The sequence below is a fragment of the Arachis duranensis genome, chromosome 9 (genome assembly GCF_000817695.3).
Source record: "Arachis duranensis cultivar V14167 chromosome 9, aradu.V14167.gnm2.J7QH, whole genome shotgun sequence".
Lineage (NCBI taxonomy): Eukaryota > Viridiplantae > Streptophyta > Magnoliopsida > Fabales > Fabaceae > Arachis > Arachis duranensis.
The window spans coordinates 19239226-19262852 of NC_029780.3; the positions used below are offsets into that span (position 1 = coordinate 19239226).

A 23627-nucleotide genomic window follows, 5' to 3' on the forward strand; every position below is an offset into this window, starting at 1 on the left:
TATTGAAAAAGGTATTTTGCACACATGTTGCTCTTCTTGATAGAAAGTCATGATCATTCTACAAGGGAACATATCATCAACAAGCAAGCAAGTTGCATTAAACAAGTAACCATCAACATACAAACCCACCATGTGAATGTGGGTGCAACAACAGGAACCACTTATAGACTGTAATTCATTCCACCATGGTAACTATTTCTTCCATTTAAAAACACATATTCTCATAGTCCTAGAAACAGACACTAATTTAAACATTTCTATTTTAAACGCAGATACATGATGTCTAAAGAAAGTAGATAAATGCAAATTTATATAATAACTAGGTAAACACCAATTCATATGTTTCTTTATTTCTCGATTTACAATGTAAATGCAGTTCACCTGTAGCACAGAGGACCCATATCCAAAAAATTTTGAGCTTCAATGAACTATAAAGTAGCCAAAGTGAATGCATCCATCAAAATTTTGAGTCATAAATCGACATCGTATATTGCTATCATTGTTGCTGTGGCTAAATTTATGAGCTCCAATGAACTATAAAGTAGTCAAAGTGAATACATCCATAATTTTGAGTCATAAATTGTGGCCGTAGCTCTCGCTGTGGCTATGGCTCTCGCTTTCTCTATCGCTATTGCTATCATTATCACTATCCCTATCCCTATCACTATTACTATTATGTAGTTATGTGGCAATTTTATCACAATTCTATTCCTTATACTAATGGTTCATTAGAAAGACCAAATTCAACTGAATTTAAACTGAAATTTTGGTTCAGTTTCTTAAAATAAAATTGCTTGAAGACAACCAAACTAGTTCTGAACTGGTTAAAAACCCAATGGCCAGTGGATCCTTGAATGCAAATGGTTCTTTGACGGGAAAGTTTCTCAAACAGCACATGATCATTAAAGGATGTTGATCATTTGTACACTCCAACAACAGCTTGGTTTAATGGTTTCTTTTAACAATTTCAATCATAGGTACAATCAATTATAGACATACAGAGATCAGAAGCTATCAAGCTATGCTACATGTTAAATTGCAAAGCAACTAGGTGGAATAAATGTTTAACTCCAAGCACAACAGGAAAATTGGGTATACTCATAAAATGTGCTCTTCAAGCATATGTTAGTTTAAAATCGAACAATTCAAAAGCGGGTGAAGTTGTCATGGAAAAAATACCTATTCGCTCTTTTTGGATCACTCAACAGGAAGCATGCTGCAAATTTTCCCATCCTCCAAAATCTGATTAATTGCATTCTTAAGCCTATGATAATCCTCATCTGTGTTATAAATTTGACGAGATATCCTAACATAACCAGTTATAAATCCGTCCTTGTCCTTGGGATCCCTATCTTCATTCCTCAAAGCCTGGTAATATGTAGGAACTTCAATCCTGTGATACACCCTCAGGTGCGTCCTTAAACTCATGGCATCATCATCACTCGTCACACATAGCCTAGAAGGCAATCCAACCATGATCATGCTTGCGCACATCTCTGGCGGCGACCCCAGCATTGTTCCCCATGATTCAGCCAGCATAGTCCCCATCTTCACAACCCCATCATGGTTCCTCTTCATGATCCCCTTAATACCACCTTCGAACCGGTTCACAAACTCCAAAATCGACGGCACCACGAGCTGGGGAGTATAGTCTCTGTTCCCAACCCAGGAGCTCTCTAACGCCAACCCCTTCCCATACTCTTGGGACACGACTGGGTGGTGCAAATCCACCAAACCTTTCGAATTCTTGCAGTGTAAGAAAGCCACAGCAGGCGGTGCAAAGAACCATTTATACAAATTGCTCACGTAGAAATCAGCATCAATTTCCTTCACGTCGACAGGCACGCTCCCTATGGAGTGGGCGCCATCGACGAAGACCTGGTCCACACCTTCCTCCCTGCAAACCCTAATCAATTCCCGAACGGGAAGAACAACCGAAGGCATCGAAGTTATGTGATCAATCATCGCAAACCTAACCCTTCCGCCATTAATCTTACCTCGCTCAAGCCCCTTCTTGAACTCCGCAATAATCTCCTCATCGCTGCGAACTGGAAAGGGAAGCCGAACCTCCACGACGGAGCCACCAGCGGGGCCGATGTATGCGCCGATGGATTTCTTCACCGCCGGGAACGCGCAGTGGAACATGATGACGGCGTCGTTCTTGCGGAAGCTTCCGTCAGCGAACTGGCGGCCGACCTGCTGGAGGACGATAGCGGCGGCGGTTGTAGCATTGTCGACGAGTGACACGTCATCAACGTCGTCGGCGTTGATTAAAGCCTTCACGGCGGCGCGTGACTCGAGGATCCCCTTTCGGAGCGAGTTGAAGAAAAACTCATCGGGTTGCTGCAGGAATCGGAGATGCCACGTATTCTGGGCAGAGAGAACTGACCGCGGGCAGCTCCCAAAGCTGCCGTTGTTAATTCTGGCAAAGCCCTGTTGGTGGTGGGAGAACTCTTGCAGAATGTCGGGTTCAGAAATGGGTCGGGTCAGTCTGGGCTTCTTTAAGGGGCTTTGGTGGGCGTGGTCGTTTGCCTCTACGGCGCCGTTTCGAGGGTCTTCATCGTCGTCCTGAGGCATTGGTACTGGGTTTAAGGTAGGGTTATTGGAAAGTGTGATCATCGGCGATATTTTTAAAGCTAGGGCTTTTTATGTAAAGAAGTGAGTGTCCAAAAGCAAGAGCTGGAAAAATAAAATAGTGGCGAGAACTGAGATGGGAAGTTATCAGCCTAGTGTTTGTCATTATTCTGTAATCCGTATGAATTGACGACTATGATCGTATCGGATGAAACACCTGTATTTTTTGTTTTTTGGACTTGAATACGTGTATTTTCCGGTTTACTTTTTTATTGGCAAATGAATCTTGGGCCAAAAACAGAAAAAAACCCGGAAAAAGTAATTATACCTGACCAAAAAAACTACAAAAAAAAGGAAAGAGGAAACTAGGGTAGGGTTCATTTTCTGGCCTTAAGGACTTATTCGATGGCCAATCATAGGGGTGCACATGGATCGGGTAAAACTGGGTTTAATGGAATTTAGATCCGACTTGAAATATACACTGGGTCTATTTATTAAACCCGAATTCGACCCTAGACCCGATGAAACTAATACACTTTCGGGTCACAATTATATCGGGTGAAAATCTAGTGAAAATCGGACGGTTAACATTACATTACGTTGATACCTTCTTGTAAGGTAGCATGTAAAAATATCCAAATTTTCAAGACTCCAACCATTATTTAACATGGTAAAATTCACTTAAAAAAATATAACAAGAACCAACCCTTCTTTAAAATTAAAGTATAACCACAATTGTCTAATAATACCAAATATTTAAATCAATACAAATAACACAATATTATGCATTAGTCTAAAGTCTTATGCATTCTAAAGATAAAACATTAACTTATAGTCTTATAATGACTAATAACACAAAATATTAAGATTTACAATACTTAAATTCCACATAAGAATAGTCATGATCTATCACTAATAACACAAAATATTAATTGTGTATGATGACCGGACCACCAGGCCGATTTCGGGTGACCCGAACTATGACCCGGACCCGACCCGAAATAATGACCGGGTCTATTTTTGAGACCCTTATCCGGCCTTAAACCCAATAAAATCACACCAAATTAGCCCATAAAGTGTTCGAAACCGGGTCGGACCTTCGGACCGGATCGGGTCTATGCACTCCTAGAGTTAATCATACATGTCTTGTAATAAGTACATTTATATTCGAAATTTGACTAAATCAACTTATGGTAACTCTTTAGAGCGACTTTAATAGAATTAATTTTAGGTATTATTTTTTATTTTAAAAATATTATTACATCAAAATTAGCCACTAAAATCAGTCACCATTATATTTGTATATAAATACGTGTATAATTTATTTTATTTTCAATATTTATTTATATTCTATCATATATTTTATACTAATGACTAATTTTAGTGGCTAATTTTAATTTATACGTAACATAACTTTTTTATTTTTATTGTAATTGAAATAATTTAAAATTAAAACATATACCATCTTTAAAATTATAAAAGAAAGATGAGTAAAATAGTACTACTTATATAATTTATTAAACCTCCGTTAAATAAACATTATAACTTTATAACAAAAAATCTCACATTGAATTTTCAGGTTAAAATGAGACAAAACATTAGAGTAATATAATTATTGGAGATACTCTTAAGCATCGTATGTTTATATAATACCCGACCTAAAATTGAGAATTATCCCATTCATGTGACAAAATAAAATTATATAGGCTTCTTTGGTGAGCTTTTAAAAAAAAATTTTTTTTTTTGAATTATCTTTTTTAAAAATTTTATCAAAATAATGACACACAAACAAACTTTATATTAGCAATTAATGTTATTAATTAAGGAAAATTATATAAATATTACTGTGCCCAGTGCTTTGTGCCTCACTATCTCTGTTGTTCATATTGTCGCTGCTCTCTCAACCTTAGCTTCGGCCGATTGCTGTTGTCGCGTAGTTCAGGTAGGCTCCTCCATCTCAGCCTAGTCTTCGGTGGATTGAATCTGTTTTGAATGAATGAATCTGTTCGAAGCTCTTTCTTTCTCTGCGCTGCTCATGTAGTCATGGCTGTTTCTGTCTTATGAACTTGTGACTTGTGACTGGGGTGGCTTTTGAGTTAGACTTGTTATGATTCAACATCATTTATGTGTTAATTGGTTTATTTGAGACTTATGAAAATACGAGTATATTTACTTTCCTTCTACACCAGCTTTCTGAATCTGAGGTAGAAACTACGAGTTTACAACCTTGCACTCTTGCTTCCTTCTTTATTTTCTTTCCAGCGTATTTGTACAGTTTTAATTAAGATATTTATATTTTCAGATCTTTCCCCCTGTTTTGCTTCTTCTCTTCGTGTTTATTTCGTTAATATTATTGAGGAATTTACCCGCATTGGTGTGTTATTGGAAAGCAATGAAAATTCTTTTAGCTATTTACACGTTTTGTGAATTGATTAATTTTTCTTTGTTGTTAGTTTCCTTTTCTGAATATAGTTTCCTGTTACTGAAGGCACTCAATTTGAGTCTGAAAATTCTGAGAGTAGAAAATGCCCAGTAAAGCCAGTACCGAAAATATGTATGCAGCACTCCTTTTTCTTGGTATATTATATTATATTATATAAGTATCATTTTCCTATTGTATATGTTCAGCCTGTAAGTTGTAAAAAAATTATAGCTAGTATATTTTAACTCATAATTCTATTATTGTTAAATGTCCTTATGCATCAACGTTTTCTTGGACTAAACTGTAATTTAATCTTTGTTGTAATCTGCAGCTGCTATGAAGGAGAGCAACTTGCCAGTCTGCTGAAATCAACTAAGAGGTAGAATTCATCGATTTTCTAGTGCTTTGATTTAAAATTTCTGTCCATCTTTGTGTTCTGTGGATTAAGGAGAATGTCTAATGGTAAGAAAGCAATCAGTACAAAGTCACTCACAAAAACACATACAAAACTGGTACAGGCGCTATGTGGTTTTATCCTTACTGCTTTATTCGTCTATTTAGTCTTTGTACTTTGTATTTAAATAGCAAAGCTTTCTTCCAGCATGATTTGCTCGACAATACTGTTTAGTGAAGCCAAGGTTATAAAACCACCGATGATTTAATGTTATAATGTGTGAAGTACTGAATTGCTTCCTGCTTATCGCGGAACTAATCAATAATAGTACATATATTCTCTCAGCTATTCTGACATGTGGTTACTCCAATGAGCAGGGGGATCAAATTAGCGAGACGCACGGATGGAAATTCGTTGCCAGAAAAGATATGGCTAAAGGTTTGTCTTTAAATTTGTCAATGGGACCTTGAAATGTATGACAAATTTAGCATGAAGGTTACATGCCTATGGTTCCTTGCAGCAACAGTTTTCTATTGGGGTTAATGACGTAACCCGGGTCCTTGAACGAATGAGACCATGCACTGAGCTGGAAAAGTCTGCTCAACTTCCCCCTTTAATCAGCAGCACTCATAAATCACCTTCGGTTAAACTTCAGGTTGAGTTTCTGTATTCTGCTATGTAGATCATATGAATGGTTAACTTTTTCTTTTGGGAAACGAAAGTTGAAGCAAAACCCATAGGAGCTGTATCCCAATTGATGATCGGTTTGACATGATGTCACCCTTTCTCTATGTTAGATTTACTCCACAAAAAGACTTGGTAGCTTTATCAACCTCATCACAAATTGATCTAGGCACCGAGTGAATAGGAAGGCATGACATAAATTGGAAGAGATGATACAAGATATTTAGCAAGAGTCAATTTTCCAGCCTTGTTAAGTAATTTGCCTTTCCAAATGATTAATCTTTAATTTTGTCAACAATGAAAGAAAAATTACTTTTATTAGGCCTCCTGGTTAATGAAGGGAATCCAAGATGGTCTGTTGCAAAGAGAATTGAAGAGATAGATATAAACAATCTTTTTCTGTGCCTGGAAACGACAGCAGAGCACATGCTCTAGAGTTCTGCAATTGAATTCTAAGTCCTGCTGTTTTGCAAAATAAATCTCAAAAGCATCATCCACAACCTTCACTTGATTAGCAGAAGCACCCAAAAAACCAAAATATGTTAATCATTTATTAATGATGATAACCACTTAGTGACTAATGCACATATGGAAGTGGCAACCTTGTTTTCCATATTCAAATTCGATTAGTTCTTATTTTAAATAAAATAGAATATCGAATGAGATAATTGTAATACATAATGTTTAGCATGAATGAATGCTGTGGTTTGTATTGTGTACCTCCTGGCTCCTTGAGGGTGTGGTTAAGTACTTCAGTAGTTTTGTTTTGTTTCCCTGAATTGACATTATTTACATTCTTGGTTACTTATGCAGGCTGTCCTTGTAGCTTCCGATACTAAGCCAAATTGGTTGACTAAGCATCTGCCAGGTTTGGCTTCATCAAGAGGGGTGCCCTTAATCTTTGTTAAAGATAACAAAGGTGGTTCTTTGAGATTAGGTGAACTTGTTAAATTGAAAACTGCCATTGCTATTGGAATTAAGGTGAGGTCTTTTTCTCGCAATAGATTGCAGAGTTTTGTTCTTATGTTCACATAGTTTCTCGCAATAGATTCCATATTTTGAGGCTTGATTCACTTATTGATCTTTCAACGATTTCAGGAAAAAGGGAACCCTATCAATAAAATTTATGAAGATATACTTTAAAAGGCACTGAATTTAAACATGGAAAAGACAGGCCAGATTTCACTGCTACATTTGGCGAACAAATTGAGGAGAGTGACATGCCCCAGCCATCTAAATGAATGGCTATAAGTTTATAACCCATTCTTGAACTTGTATTCTAATGTAGTTCTTTATATCTAGACTAGATACATGTTACATCTTTGTCATTTTCAGTCATGGTCTATTGTACATTAAACTTTACATGCAAGCAAATCAGCGCCAGATCTTTAGTTATATAACTTTGTGGCGTGCTGGAATTATGCGCTAGCACTTGATGTTGAAGGTTCAACACTACCAACTGGATCGGCATTGGTATTAGCTTTCCGTGCATTTGGTTTCTCTGATTTCTGATTCCCCTTTTTGTCCTGATCTTGTTTTACCCGCACGGGTTGGAACTGCCAAATGCAATAATATAAATAACGGTTTAAATCATGTATATTTCAAATGCTGCAACTAAAACAAAGAATGTATATGATGGAGGTCTGATGCAAACCTGATATATGGAATAGATAACATTTCTTCTAATCTGTGCCATCATCTCCAAGAAAAGGTTATATCCTTCAAGCTTATATTCAATAAGTGGATCCCTCTGTGCATACCCTCGCAAGCCTACAGCTTGCTGAACAAATTTTAGTGCTTGAAGATGTTCTTTCCACAAGCGATCAATATTGCTCAGAATCAAGAATCTCTCAGCTTCTTTCATCAAACCGGGTTCTTGTTGCTCCACAATATCCTACGGCAACATTTGTAATAATGAGATGCAAAATGAAAAAATAAAAAAAGAATTATGTCTCATCCAAATTGAATCCTATGTATGATGATAGACATCTTTGGACTAGTCAGGAAGATTTAATGTTAAGTAGCTGACCCTTTTCTGCAAATATGCTTCACGACCACGGAGACGGAGATAATTTTTCAGCTCTTCATAATCTGAGCAATTGTTCCTCAGCAAATCAGGGGTTAGATCACTCAGAAAGTAGCAATACCTGAGAGAGAGAGAGAGAGAGAGAGAGGATCATCCAAATGTCTATTGTCAGCAAAATGAATAGATCTGGACTACACAAAGTCATACACTGAATGATATGCTCCATAACCTTGAAAAGATGTTGCATCATTAAGCTAGGTAGTCATAGTACAATTACCCTGCAATTGCTAATCCAGTGCAATTCAATTGAGCACTATACGATCATAATATACCAGGCAGAATGAAACAAATGACAGGTAAGTTGCTTTTGGCAGTACCAGGTTCTAGAAACATACTAGTAAAAAACAAAGATATTTCATGAATGCGCTATATGAACAAGATTAAATTCCAGCTCATGACTTAACCAAACACCGCATCAAGCAAGAGGATTAGATTATTTCACTTACTGCTGAATTTTTGCAATTAAGCTTTCAAGATCCCAGCTGTCTCTTGGAGTATCAGAACCAATATTTGCCTAATTCAAAATTCAATTCATCATCATATTGCCCAAGAAGGCAAGAGGTCACAATATAAATGAAATTGTTATTAATTAAACTTACCTCTATAATATCATCCATTGTCAATTCAGCATATTCAATAAGAAGAGACTGAAGATTCTCAGATTCAAGTGCTCGTCTTCTCTCTGTATAAACACGATCTCTTTGGCTGTTGAGCACTTCATCATACTCAAACAACTGTTTCCGAATGTCAAAGAAGTAGTTCTCCACTTTCCTTTGGGCTTCATCTAATGCTTTAGTCAACATCTTTGACTCAATAGGTAGGTCCTCAACTCTGAAAGCTCGCATGAGACCCTACACATTCACACTGTTACTAATAATATTTCTGGTGATCAATGACCCTGCACAGCAGCTGCACATCAAATAGATTACCTGAATTCGGTCTCCACCAAATATACGAAAAATGTTATCTTCAAGACTTAAGAAAAAGCGTGAGCCTCCTGGATCTCCTTGTCTGCCACTTCGACCACGCAACTTAACAAATAGAAATTGAAGTTTCAAGTATAACTACTTATTCAACAATATATCCATGAAAGGAGTTGTGAATAGGGGCTATGATAGCTGAGAATTATAAAAGGCATTTGGCTGTGTAATGCCAGAAGCTATTCCCAAGAAAGGGAAAGAATGCAAACCTGATTATCAATTCTCCGGGACTCATGACGCTCTGTGCCAACTACATGCAGTCCACCAGCTGCCACAACCTAAAGTCACAATTATTATTAAAACTTTGCTAAGGGCAATAGATTTAGTATAGAGGTAGTCAAGTGTAAAACATTAACCTTCTTCCTCTCCTCCTCAGTAAAGACTTTATATTCCTTAACAATTTCCAGAAATGCATTTCTCAGCTCAGCAATGACTTCATCTTGAGCAGGCCCCTACATAACATACATGATTTAATGACACAAGATTAAAACTTTGCTCAAGTGATATCAAGAAAGAAGAAAACACCACTTAAGATATTCTTTTGGGAAAATTCATTAATAACGCATTCTCAATTATAGTGTTAATTCGATAAAAGCATGATCATCATCATCGTGTCACCTTCTCACATGAATAGGATAGGCGCTCCTCTGCTTCAAGCTCAGTTAATGATCTCTGTCCCCACGTTTTAACTGCTAACTGCACCGCCTTCTCAGCCAACTCAGTATTTTTAGTTGATAGTTGACATGGAAACAACTTTTCATTCACCTGGATATTGATATGTTCATGGGTTTCAGACCAGTTATTGCTGGATAAAATATAAGAAAAATAAAATTCAAACAAACCCTTTTAACTTCGAGTGTTTTTGAACCTTCACCCTCTCAACTTATGAAAGTAGGTATTAAATACTCAACTTTAAAAGTTACAATTTTCATCCAATATATTTGACTGTAATTGGTGAATATGCATGTGGAACTTTAACATTTTATTTATATATTCATATAAATCCTCAACTAAAATATTTCGAATAAAAACTTTCTAATTTGAAAATAAATTAACTGATCCTTTTACAAATTTGGGAATAGAGCTGACCAAAAATTGGATCTCTTTCCCCACCGTATATATTTCGCCTTCATCATTCAAACTTCATCAGCAATTGCTTTGTTTGATTTGTTAGTAACAACTTTTCTCTAGGTTCCCCTCATTGAATTTCACTGCACATGGAGAGACAGAGAGTGGCACACTGCAGTAGGTTATAAACCTAAGCTGAGCTGGCTGTTTCGGTCATAGATAGATTTAATAAGCTAACCTTAAAGTTCTGATTAAATTCCACCAGAAATGAAATTGCCTAACTGCAGTTGCATTTGATTTGCCTAAAGATTCTCAGTGATGATTACTCTTTTGGGGCACTAACAGATGGAAGTGTTGACAATAATCTCAATCACATTTCAGTCCAATTTCTTTCATTTGTACTAGGGTTGTGATTTCCTATTGACGATGAGTTTTAGTACATCTTTTATTTGATTATTCAAGAACATGTTATTTTCAGTTATAACATACAAAAGAATTAAAATGCACATGCCTAACATATGAAAGTTAACAAAATATTGACTGGAAAGTTAACTGCAATAAATTTTAAGAGTTTGAGTATCTAATGGCCAATAACTGGAAAAGTGGGTGTTAATGCAATTCATTCGAAGTTGCAGGGTATGTTTGCATTTAGATCAAGCTCCTCTAAAGTGAAGAAGTTGGTAAAGTGAGAAAGTGAGAGCCTAATCACCCTTGAGTCAAGGGAGTGGGGTCACACGATAGAAATTACAAATTCAATAGTAATTAACCCCTTACTTTGTCACTTTACAATTTTCCTCACTAGAAGATCTTTTTCCTTGCATGTCACTCCTATATTACAATTCAATTTAGTCATAACAAGGACAGCACCTACCTTCCAAGTCTTTTTGGGAAGAGGTTTCTTTATTGATACATAGACTCCATCATCTGGCTTGACAACTCTGCAATCATATATTACGAAAAAGAATGAAATGCATGCTTGCAAGGACTTCCCAGTTGTTTGAAGAGGAACTTTCAGTTCTAATGCATGATACGTTGATTCTTTCTAACTTGCTTGTTGGTTGTATCAATGCAATGTAAATACAAAATTCCGCAAAGTTTATGAGTCTAATGGATCTAACTTGGGAGAAACCAAGAGATGCCAAGAGAGTTAATGGTTGGTAGGCCACAGGGAAGACAAATTTAAGGTCTTTATAGTTATTATTCCTATTCCTATAATGGTAAGAACATCTACATAGACCATTTTATATAATTTTAATTGTCTTTGTCATTGAGATTGTACCTTGAGAAAGTTTAAATCATCCTAGAACATACATCAAATGAAATAGTTTTGCATGAAGCATTGATAAAAAAAGGTATTTTGCACAAGTGTTGCTCTTCTGGATCATTCTATGAACTTTTCATCAACTGGCATAAAATTGCATAGGACAAGTAATCAACATACAACCTTCCACCTAAAGACCCTAAGCCATTCCACTAAACTAATTCTTCTTTCATTTAGAAATAGAAAATACCTAGGCATCAGTATCTCACGAAGCTTTAATCTTGCCATAAATTCAGCATTACCGCCAAGAATTATATCTGTCCCACGACCAGCCATGTTGGTAGCAATTGTCACGGCCCCAAGCCGACCACTCTGAGCTACAATCTCTGCCTCTCTCTCAACATTTTCTGGTTTTGCATTAAGAACCTTAAACAATACAGGGACAGGGTTCATTATATTATATCCAAAAAACTATCGGATTAAAAAGAACAGTTTCTATCATTATGTATAACTCTACTCTTTCAACTAGAAGAACAATTATTAATAGCGGCATCCGATCGGGCAAAGAATACACTACCCTTCTCCATTAAAGACATTCAACACAGGTAAGATTAAGAAAATAATGTGCGCTCACATCTTCCAACATCCCCATTAAAACGAAAAAGACTACCTCATGTGGAATTCCAGCTTCTTTCAATTGCTCTGACAAAGAATCGCTCTGCTCCACACTGGTGGTGCCAACAAGTACTGGACGACCAGTTTTATGCATTCTAGAGATTTCCACTACAACTGCTCGCCATTTCCCACTAGTTGCCCTAAAAACTACATCAGATTCATCCTGAGAAGAAAATAAAGGCTCATTAGACATGATAAAACTCTTCAAGTTTTTTTATCAAGAAATATATTGCTAACATGAAGAGAAGAATGGCAGTACATGGGAGGGTAAGTGATACTCCCTACAAAAGGGGAAAACAAGCATACTATCAAATAAACAGTTGAGAGGACAAGATACTCCTTAAATAAGCAAAAAGCAAGCAAACAAAAAATACTATCAATGAAGCATAACTTTTGAATTACTAATGAAGGGAATGATGATTAAAGACGAGAGGACAAGATATACACCTTATAGAAGCAAAAACAAACAAAATAAAATACTACCATTGAAGCATAACTTTCCGATCTCTAAGCATTTAAGGGAAATGCCTCTAAATATATCATGGGCTTTACACCAAATAGAGACAAAAATCTACAGTACACCTATCCTGCAAAGTTGTTTGTCTGAAAAATCTATCAACGACAGTGCAGAAGTTAGACACCAATTAAATACTCCAAACAACGGCTTATATAGCACATTGTAACAAAGAGCCTCCTCGCTTTCCCCGAAACCAGAAAAACTAGTAAATGGGAACTAATCTAGAATAGCAACGCACACCTAACACTCACCAAAGATATCAAAACACAATATTCAAACAAAAGCATCATATTCAATGTGTGTAGTAATAATAAATGTGGGATTGGTCAAGATAGTAAGTACATTGGTTTCTTATCCAATGGTCTTGAATTCAAGTCTTAGGAAAGGCAAAAATATTTTATGGTATTTTAATATATAAAAAACAGTATCTTGACAACTACTTCATCTTGCGAAACTCTAATAATTAAAAGCCAATACTCCATGTTTCACATTGCAAAAGCCATGATAGTGGTCTATGATTGACAAGCAAGATTTAAACCTTTCTTATCATAGGTTTATTTGTTGGAACGATTGTAACTTTAAGCTTGTAAATGCTCTCAAATTCTGTGCTTTCTGTTTCTGCTGTACCAGTCATACCACAAAGCTTAGGAAACTGCAAAAACACAGATTAAAAAGCATCAAGGTAGTTTCTTAGGTAAATGAATTCCTGATTTCTGAAAATGAAACATTTCCAACCTGCAGAAAGAAATTCTGATAACTAATGGAAGCCAGTGTAACTGTTTCATTTTGAATTGGTAGCCCTTCCTTTGCTTCAACTGCTTGGTGAAGTCCATCACTCCACCTTCTCCCCTATCAATAAAGAAAAATTGAATTTACAGAAGAAAAAAATGTAAATAAAAATTACTTAATGCTTGAGATGTCAACAAAATTTACTACTAAAAATTTTGAAGATAAGATATTGTGTCTTCATATTAGTTTCGTTCTTTGTTTAAATAGTGACGTCCATTGAAATAGTACATTTGATTTGCTATTAGCAAGAGAGAACATATAACAATCATGTTGACTAGATCAAATCAAAATCAGATTCCTAATTTCTTTCATGTAAATAGAATTAGTTATAAATCTTTTCCTTTTTTGGTTTAGCTTAATTTTAGAGATTTTATGATTAGAAATCTTTCTTTTATTTTAGACAAGTATTTTTTCCTTTTTTCCCATTTTCTAGTTATTTCTATTTCTGTAATTCCTCAATAAAGAGGATGATTCCCTATACATTTGAAATAACATTATATTCAAACACTTCAACTTGGTATCAGAGCAGAATCTCCGCACTGTGCCTCTAATTTATAACTATGGCTTACAGTTCCTCAGTCATTAATCTTGAACAGAAGGAGAACACCACTCTTACTCCATCAAATTTAAAATCTAAGCAACGGGTACTAGTTAGTGGTGACTCCCATTCAGTTCAGATCACCACATTTCGACTCAATGGGTCAAACTATCTTAGGTGGTCTCAATCGGTTCAGATGAACATCCGTGAAAGATGGAAGATTAGATATCTCACCGGTGAATGAAGCCAGCCTAATATCACTGACCCACAATATAATGTGTGGGATACCAAAAATTCCATGGTGATGACATGGCTGGTGAACTCAATGGAGGAGGGTATCAGTAGTAACTATAAAGAATTGTGGGATAGTGTCAAGGAAATGTATTTTGATGTTGGGAATAAATCTTAGATTTATGAACTTACTCTAAAAGCTACAGAAATTCAACAAGGGAGTGACATCAAATATTTTCACACATTGGAGCGGGTGTGACACAGTGGCAGGATCTTGACCACTTCAATAACTATAAGTGGAATTCAGCCGCTGATGCTAAACACCACCAACAAACAGTGGAAGAAGGGAGGATATTCCAATTTCTTGCAGGCCTCAACGTGGAACTAGATGAAGTTCGTGGCAGAATTATTGGAAGAGCAATCCTACCCTCAATTGGAGAAGTATTTACTGAAGTTAGAAGAGAGAAAACTCGTAGAGCTGTGATGATGGAAAAAGACAAGACTGAACAGACTTCTTTAGAGTCTAATGCACTCTTAGTGACACTTGCTACACTTAAAAATTCATCAAATCAGAAGCACCCCTCCAATCTTTGGTGTGACCACTATAATAAACCTCGTCACATCCGAAAAACCTGCTGGAAGATTCATGGAAAACCAGCACATCTTAAAGGCAGCAAACCTGGTCTCAAAATACGTTCTACCCCAACTGCTCATGAGGCTGAAAAATCATCATTGAGTAAGGAACAGGTTGAGCAGCTTATAAGGCTATTGAATTCCAGTTTTGTGTCTAGCACTCTGAGTGGTTCTTTGGCTCAAACAGGTAATTTTAGTATTCCTATGTCCCTTAACTTCACCTCAAACTTGAATGCACCATGGATTGTCGATTCAGGTGCATCTGACCATATGACCAGTCTCTCTCCTTTATTTAAAACTTATTCTCCTTGCTTTGAAAATGGCGGAGTGCACCTGGTTTTATATGCGACAAAAAAGTACCTTTAAAACTTAAAGGTAAATTCTATCGCACCGCTATAAGACCGACTATGCTTTATGATACGGAGTGTTGGACGGCCAAAAGGGAGCACGAATATAAACTGAGTGTGACAGAGATGAAGATGTTGAGATGGATGAGTGGTCATACACGATTGGATAAAATAAGGAACGAAGATATAAGGGAGAGAGTTGAAATAGCACCCATTGTGGAAAAGACGGTTGAATCGTATCTCAGGTGATTTGGACATGTGAGAAGAAAACCGATAGAACACCCAATTAGGAGGGTGGATGAAATGGAAGATGGACAAGGGGCGAAAGACAGAGGAAAACCTAAGAAGACCATCCATGAGGTGGTCAAACGAGATCTATATGTAAACAGTCTCTCTGTAGACATGATACATGACAGAGCACAATGACAACGTTTGATTCATGTAGCCAACCCTACCTAGTGAGACAAAGCTTTGTTGTTGTTGTATTTTCCTTGCTTTGAAAATGAGAAAATTAGAGTTGCTGATGGTAGTTTTTCATCTATTCCTGGAAAAAGTACAATTAAATTGTCCAAAAACATTAACCTAAGAAATGTTCTACATGTACCAAAGCTTTCTTGTAATCTTCTCTCTATTAGTAAAATCTGCAAGTATTCCAATTGTGCTGTGACATTCTTTGATACTCATGGTATTTTTCAGGAACGGACATCGAAGAAGATGATTGGCAGTGCTAAGATGATGGATGGACTCTATCATTTTGAGGATATTTCGGAGTATAAAATTTAGTGGTATAAGTTATATGCCTATAAAGGACCAAATAATGCTCTGGCACAATAGACTAGGATACTCTAGTTTCCCATATCTCAAACATTTGTTTCTAAGTTTGTTTAATAATATTGATTCTTCCTTACTTAAATGTGAAAGTTGTATTCGTTCAAAGAGCCATAAAGTTTCTTATTATTCTCAACCTTATCATGCATCTAAATCTTTCCACTTGATTCATAATGATGTATGGGGTCCATCGAAAATAACAACTCAATCACACACGATTATGTTGGATCTATCTCATGCATGAAAAATTTGAGGTTTCTAAAATTTTTCAGTATTTTTCAACAATGGAAGAAACACAATTTGACACAAATTTCAATATTAAAAAGTGATAATGACACTAAATACTTTAATAAAAATCTTGGTGAATTTCTTCAAAAGAAAGGTATTCAACATCAATCTGCATGCCCCAATACACCCCCAACAAAATGGCATTGCTGAAAGGAAGAATAAACATCTTGAAGTAGCACGTGCCATTATGTTTGAGGGTAATGTTCCAAAGTATTTATAGGGAGATGCTGTCCTAGCAATAGCCTATCTCATAAATCGAATGCCCACACGTGTTAAATTACTGCACACCGTTGGATGTTTTCAAAAAGAATTTTTTAGCATGTAAATTGCATTTTGACTTACCTTTAAAAGAATTTGGTCGCACTGTGTTTTTGCATACACCTTCATATCAAAGTAAACTTGATCCAAGGACAAAAAAAAAACATTTTTATTGGCTATTCCCCAAGTTAAAAGGGTTATAAATGTTTCAATCCACACAGAAATTTCATATAAGCATGGATGTTACTTTTTTGGAACATGAAACCTTTTTTCAGAAAAATTCTCTTCAGGAAAATAGTCTAAGTGAAAAAATTTTTTTGCATGAACCTTTACCCTCTCCTATCTTACATATTGAGGACAACTTTTACTGATCAAGTAAATTCTAAAACAATTGCAAAAAACAATGTGGAAACCAATTCTGAAATTGAGCCAGAATTAGCTGGAACCCAAACAAGAAAAGAAATACCAGAATCAGAAAAGGAGCTTTGATGTTATATTCGGAAATAAGAAGACTAGAGACCAACCCATCATATCTGTACCAACCCAATCTGAAAACCCGGAAGCCGACCCCACTGTAGTACTTTAGGAACTTCCAGGTAAATCTAAAATTGTCACTTCTAATAATAACTTGCCAATAACCCTTAGGAAAGAAACCAGAACCTACACCAAAAAGGTACTCAAAACCAACACCACCTATTTCGAATTATGTCTCTTACCAAAATCTCTCAAAAACATCGAGCTTTTACTTCTAAAATTACAAATCTGTTTGAGCCTAGGAACATAGATGAAGCACTAGATGATAATTAGCAGTGATGGAAGAGTGACATGCACTCAAGAAAAATAAAAAACTTGGGAGATTGTAGATTTGCCACAGAATACAAAATTGGTTGGCTGCAGGTGGGTTTTTACCATCAAGTACAATGCTGCTGGAAGCATAGAGAGGTATAAAGCTAGGTTAGTAGCTAGGGGATTTACACAAATCTATGGAGTAGACTATCGAGAGACTTTTGCTCCAGTTGCTAAACTCAACTCTGTACAGATTCTCTTATCTCTTACTGCGAATTACAATTGGCCTTTACATCAATTGGATGTAAAGAATGATTTCCTGAATGGGGAGCTAGAGGAAGAGCTGTTCATGAAACTTCCACCTGGATTTGAGACTGAACTAGAGAGGAATAAATTGTGCAAACTAAGAAATCTCTCTATGGATTTAAACAATCCCCAATAGCTTGGTTTGAACGACTTGGAATGGTGGTGAAGGGAATTGGTCATACTCAAAGTCAAGCTGACCATACACTTTTCTATAAACATTTAGCAGCTAATAAAACTACCATCTTAATTGTATATGTGGATGACATTATTCTGACAGGTGATGATATCTTGGAGCTAAAAGACTTGAAGGAAAAGCTTGCCAAAGCATTTGAAATCAAAGAACTTGGTTCATTAAAATACTTTCTTGGAATTGAATTTGCAAGGTCTAAGAAAGACATTTTTATAAACCAACGAAAGTACATCCTAGATCTTTTAAAAGAGACGGGATTACTTAGTTGTAAAGCTGCTAAAACACCTATAGAACCTAACTTAAAATTGAAGCCAGCTGAACCAAAAAATGTAATGGACAAAGGGAGATATCAGCGGTTGGTAGGAAGGCTAATCTATTTATCCCATACACGTTCGGATATAGCCTTTGCTGTGAGCATGGTAAGCCAGTTTATGCCTTCACCTGGTCGAGAACACATGGATGCTGTCTTTAGAATCCTAAGGTACTTGAAGAGGTCGCCTGGGAAAGGGTTACTCTATAAAAAGCATGGACATCTTCAAGTAGAAGCCTATACAGATGCGAATTAGGCTGGAAATGTCATGGATAGGTGGTCAACATCTAGGTATTGTACTTTTGTTGGAGGAAACCTGACTAGTTGGAAGAGCAAAATACAGAGTGTTGTGGCACGAAGTAGTGCAGAAGCTTAGTTTAGAGCAGTGGCTCATGGAATATGTGAAGCATTGTGGGTAGAGAAAATCCTACAAGAATTAAAAGTTCCCATTTCTCCATCAATGAGGTTATATTGTGACAACAGATCTGCAATTTCTATTTCTCATAATCCAATTCTGCACGATAGAACTAAACATGTTGAAGTTGACAAACATTTTATCAGGGAAAAGATTGAGAGAGGACAGATTTGCATCTCATATATTCCAAGCACGGAACAATTAACAGATGTTCTAACTAAAGGATTACCCAAGAAGACCTTTGATAGCATAATAAATAAGCTGTCAATGAAGGATATCTTCAAACCAGCTTGAGGGGGAGTGTTGACTAGATCAAATCAAAATTAGATTCCTAATTTATTTCATGAATCTTTTCTGTAAATAGAATTAATTATAATATCCTTTCCAATTTTTTCTTTTTTGGTTTAGCTTAATTTTAGGGATTTTATGATTAGATTTCTTTTATTTTAGGCTAATATTTTTTCCTTTTTCCCTATTTTCTAGTTATTTCTATTTCTGTAATTCCTCATTCCTCTATAAAGAGGATGATTCCTTGTACGTTTGAAATAACATTTTATTCAAACACTTCAACTATCAGAATGTAATATAAATACCAAGCTCTTGGCATTATATTCACAAGCAAGTACGACATATTAAGAAGGAGGAAGCTCCATTATGGCATTACCAATTAATTTGAAGATATGGTAAAATATAAAATGTATCGAAACTCAGAAGGGAGGAAGCTCCATTAATAATTTGTATTTTAGAAAGGTATGGTGGATCGGTTTATAATGTAGACTAATATAAAATGTGTGTCAAAACTTCAACTCAGTCTCAAACTAGTTAATTTTCATAACAACTATTGTTACCACAACAAATAGTTCAAAACGAAGAGATAATAATTACCACGTGCAATAAATCAAATAATACTAAGAAAATGTTATAGGTGCTACTATGCTATTGTCTTTCCCTGGCAAATTATAGAATGTACTGTCATAAGAGAGTGTTAGAATGTCTGAATACCTGCATAACTCGACCAGTGAACTCATCGACAATTAGGACCTCTTTTCCACGAGTTATGTAATTTACATCTCGGAGAAATAGTTCTTTCGCTTTTATTGCATTTAGGATATATGAAGCCCACTGTTCTCGTGGATCGTATAAATCTTTGACGTTTAAAATTTCTTCAGCATCTTCATAACCTTGCTCAGAAAGTAGAACTGTCTTCTGTTTTTCGTCCACCTACAGTGACAGTTTTAGTAAAGATAAGATTAGAAGATTCACTTCTATTTTAATAAATTAAGCATCCACTCAAGCCATAATAGAAGTTGTCAGCATACAAATTAAAGGTTGAAGTTGAATCATTTACCAAAAGAAATAATTCCAGACTGACTTTTTTCCTGAAATAGTTTAATGTATGCTTTTTTAGTTGCATTTTCATGCTTATTGGAATCTACAAAATCCCATGAAAGTCAATACATTTATTCCCAATCCTATCTTGTTTACTGTGTCCACTGTCCACCCATTATACACCACATATAACAGTCTTATTTCCTTCTTGACTTTTTACCACGCTATATTTAGTCAGGAGGAGTACTAGGGGGCCAGCAACTTTTGTGATTTGTAGCCATCAAGTAGCCATCAATGATGATTTTAATGGTGTGAGATTGGTGTGAGATTTCATCCAATGGTTCACTTTTCTTTTGCTGGTTACATGCTGGCCAGAATTTAATAAAGTTGCTGGTCCCCTAGACTTTTCCTTTAGTCTAAATACAACATTGTCGTTATTATGGTTCTGCATTAAAAATTTCCCTTTTCCATTTACAAGTCACCACCAAAAGGGGGAAATATTAGTAAATGACAAAGCAATCCCTTCTATAATTTTCTAGCATAGGTAATATAGGATTATAGGCCCAAAAAGTAGACAGTCAGGCGATAAATAAATCTCTCTACTTTATACAAGATTGGCTGAACTTAAGTATGCCATATAACCTAGTTAATGCACATAGTTCCTAACTCCTGCAAACCTATACAGAATGCAGAATACAGACTCCTCTTTAGATGCTAAATTTTCTTGTCAGTGTCTATCTAACAATTAGTCAGTTAAGCACTGAGCCGGAGAGAAAGGCAGAAAAAGTATATGATGATAACGTAATACTTTGCTATAGTTCAAAAAACAAATATAGTTTAATTTTAGAAGACTTACAGTGTAGTGTATGTCTCGTTCAAAGGCAGCTGCTATCTTTGCAGCCTTATAATATCGATCACTAGGTTTTTCTGCAGGTCCTGATATAATGAGTGGAGTTCTAGCTTCGTCAATAAGGATGGAATCAACCTCATCAATGATACAGTAATTGAAACCTCTTACGACAAGCTCCTCAACACTCTGCAGATCCCATGATTTGAAGTTCAGTGTAATGTAATGGATAAAAACAACTATTTGCAAAGCATATAGTAAATGCAAGTAATAAGTACAGGAAGAATTACTTTCCGTGGCAAGATTGTCTCTTAAGTAATCAAAACCGAGCTCGCTGTTGGTGACATATGTTATGTCACATAAGTAATTTTCCTTTCTTTGCTCACTTGTCATATTCTCTGCCAATGAAATTCGTTGTAAGCTAGCAACAATGGCATAGATTTAAAGCGCGGTGTGCATTAAAAAAAATTAAAAATATAAAAGCTCAATAAATAAAGAGCTGAGTAACATGAAATGCAGCCAAAATGAAATCAATATAAAATACATCATGAAATGGCTTAAAATTAGAAATGATAAAGAGGTTGATAACAAGGAAGCAAGACAGAATCATCAAAACAACCAATGCTCCAACTGACCAAAAAAGGATAATATACAAAAACATAATCTGATATAAAGGGGAAAGCAAAGGATAAAAATATGAGACATACGCTGGATGAGGCCAACCTTCAACCCAAGAAAGCGAGGGACTTGACCAACCCACTCACAATCTCTTCTAGCCAGATAATCATTAACGGTCACAACATGAACGCCCTTTCCAGTTAAAGCATTCAAATATGCTGGCAAAATTGCAACCAATGTCTTCCCTTCTCCAGTCCTCATTTCTGCTATCTCTCCCTTATGAAGAACCATTCCACCTACAAAAACCAAGTCAATTTAACAGCTTTTCAGCTAGAGCTCCAGTATCCTACCTCTGCAGAAAAATCCAAAATATTTCAAACAAAGCACAACAAAAAGTTTCACCTATCAGTTGAACATCAAAAGGACGAAGACCGAGAACCCTTTTTGAAGCCTCTCTTACAACAGCAAAAGCCTCCTGGAATAATAAAACACCTGACTTCACCCATATCATTGCTTACAATAAATTTAAATATCAAGAAATTTAGAAGAAAAAAAATCAACAACAACAGCAGCAAAAATATTTCCTCGCTAGGTGCGGTCCAAAGTATGCTACAGTTTCTTATCACAAATTATGCATTAGTATAACAACAACAATACTTGCTACAATGTGCAACACTATTGAGGTAGTGAGTAGCAAGACAAACACTCTTGCTGTTAGATACTATGCGTGCACAAAAGCCATTTCCAATTTAAAAAGAAAAAATGCATATTTTAAGACGAAAAAAGAAACAAAGAAAGAAAGAAATGTCTTCAAATTTTGGACTAACAGGCAAGAGAGAATCGAGTGTTTGGCCCTGCTGCGCGCGTTCCCTGAGCGCAAAAGTCCTGTCCCTCAGTTCCGAATCTGACAGCGCAGAAATTTCGCGTTCCAAACCGTTTATGACATTAACAGTCGCAGCGTATTGCTGCCTCGTCGACTCTCCCGTATCAGTGCCCTTGAAGATGCCGCCCAGCAACCCTCCAAGGGACGCCACCGCACCCGATCGGCGCCTCCTGCCACGCCGCGCTCTGCTCCCGGAAGCAGGAAACGATGTCGTATGTAGAAGCTGAAAGTCTCCGCGAAGAAAATTGGAACCCGCTAGGGTTACGGTTTTGTGGTGGTTACGACGGCAACCACTACTACTACTACTCTGTGCGTTGCTCCATGCTTTGGTGGTGAAAGAGGAACAGAGTGACGACGCTGCCATGCTTCTGTTCGGCGAAATTTGAGCTTCGAATTTGTTGTTATTGCCGCGGAGGAACGGGAATTTAATGAAGTTAGTTTCGTTCTATTTATTATTTATTATTGGGTGTTGGAAGTGAAGATAGAGTAACGGCAAAAGTGCTCTTTGCTCTCTGCTTCCGGGTTGGGATGGATAGCAGTGGCCACCGGTATCAGGGAGATAAGGTAAGGGGAATCTAGTGTGTGTGCAAGTCTATTTTGGAAACATGCACGTGACATGAGCTTTGTGGAGCTATCATAACACGTGGCATAACTAGTGAAAAGAGAAGATTAAGGATTAACTTTGCGCTAAATGTCCAAATTATTCCCAAAAAATTTCATAGATATTTTAATTTATAAGAGCAACTTTAATAGAATGTTTTTAAAATACAGAAAATAAAATATTTTTAAATTGAAATTTATATTAAAATTAATAAATAAAATAAAATTTGTCTCGTTATAAAGATAATATTATTTTAATAGAAAACTAATAAAAAATTATCATTTTATATAATTCTTTAAGTCACCAAAAAAATTTTTTATATGATTCTTTTGTTTAGGTTTTTAATACAAATGTAGTTTAAATTGAACTGAGACAAACTATCGAAACGATAGATCTCATAAATACTAAAGTGATATTTTGTGAGACATAAAATATAATTACAATGAAAGTTAAGATGAGGAATGCTCTAAACAAACTTTTATTCACACAAATTGGTTTCTCTTATTTATATTTATAGTAGTTAGAATTTTGATTTAATTTTTAAAATTTTTAATATTATAATTTTAAATGAATTGACTAATTTTACAAATTTTTTATTAAATTTAGTAATTTCACGATTTAAATTTTGTTACAATTTTATATTTTGCGTGTTTAATTTTACATAAAATTTTAGTTTTCTCTACTTTACTTTTGCTGCTCATAATCAAATTTTTAATATGTATAATGAATAAATAAATTTTTAATAAATTTATTATAAGATAATTAAATC

At 35.8% G+C, this 23627-nt stretch overlaps 3 protein-coding genes across 5 annotated transcripts; 1 reads left to right on the plus strand and 2 right to left on the minus strand.

Annotated features, from left to right (window-relative positions):
• Window positions 1-71: 71 nt before the first annotated feature.
• Window positions 72-2709, minus strand: LOC107465010 (L-cysteine desulfhydrase). The gene has a single exon (XM_016083971.3). The coding sequence runs from the start codon at window positions 2617-2619 to the stop codon at window positions 1198-1200; it is 1422 nt and encodes a 473-aa protein (XP_015939457.1). The 5' UTR covers window positions 2620-2709; the 3' UTR covers window positions 72-1197.
• A 1718-nt stretch (window positions 2710-4427) lies between these two features.
• On the plus strand, window positions 4428-7601 carry LOC107465012 (uncharacterized). Of its 3 annotated transcripts, none has more exons than XM_016083972.3 (7): window positions 4428-4516; window positions 5063-5128; window positions 5328-5375; window positions 5768-5828; window positions 5911-6045; window positions 6888-7055; window positions 7173-7601. In XM_016083972.3, the coding sequence occupies exons 2-7, from the start codon at window positions 5100-5102 to the stop codon at window positions 7215-7217; spliced, it is 486 nt and encodes a 161-aa protein (XP_015939458.1). In that variant the 5' UTR covers window positions 4428-4516; window positions 5063-5099; the 3' UTR covers window positions 7218-7601. The 3 variants fall into 3 exon arrangements, with proteins under 3 accessions (XP_015939458.1, XP_015939459.1, XP_052109923.1); XM_016083973.3 differs by having other exon boundaries at window positions 4442-4516; window positions 5028-5128; XM_052253963.1 differs by lacking the exon at window positions 4428-4516 and adding an exon at window positions 4553-4778.
• On the minus strand, window positions 7210-22827 carry LOC107465009 (protein translocase subunit SecA, chloroplastic). Its single transcript, XM_016083969.3, has 20 exons — window positions 22202-22827; window positions 21777-21849; window positions 21464-21670; window positions 21051-21154; window positions 20766-20945; window positions 19583-19801; window positions 13397-13510; window positions 13200-13313; window positions 12140-12307; window positions 11720-11895; window positions 11080-11146; window positions 9759-9905; window positions 9497-9592; window positions 9350-9418; window positions 9090-9191; window positions 8760-9011; window positions 8607-8674; window positions 8104-8221; window positions 7729-7968; window positions 7210-7630 (listed from the first exon to the last, which is right to left on the minus strand). Exons 1-20 carry the CDS (start codon window positions 22619-22621, stop codon window positions 7493-7495), a joined length of 3072 nt encoding a protein of 1023 aa, XP_015939455.1. The 5' UTR covers window positions 22622-22827; the 3' UTR covers window positions 7210-7492.
• Window positions 22828-23627: the final 800 nt, after the last annotated feature.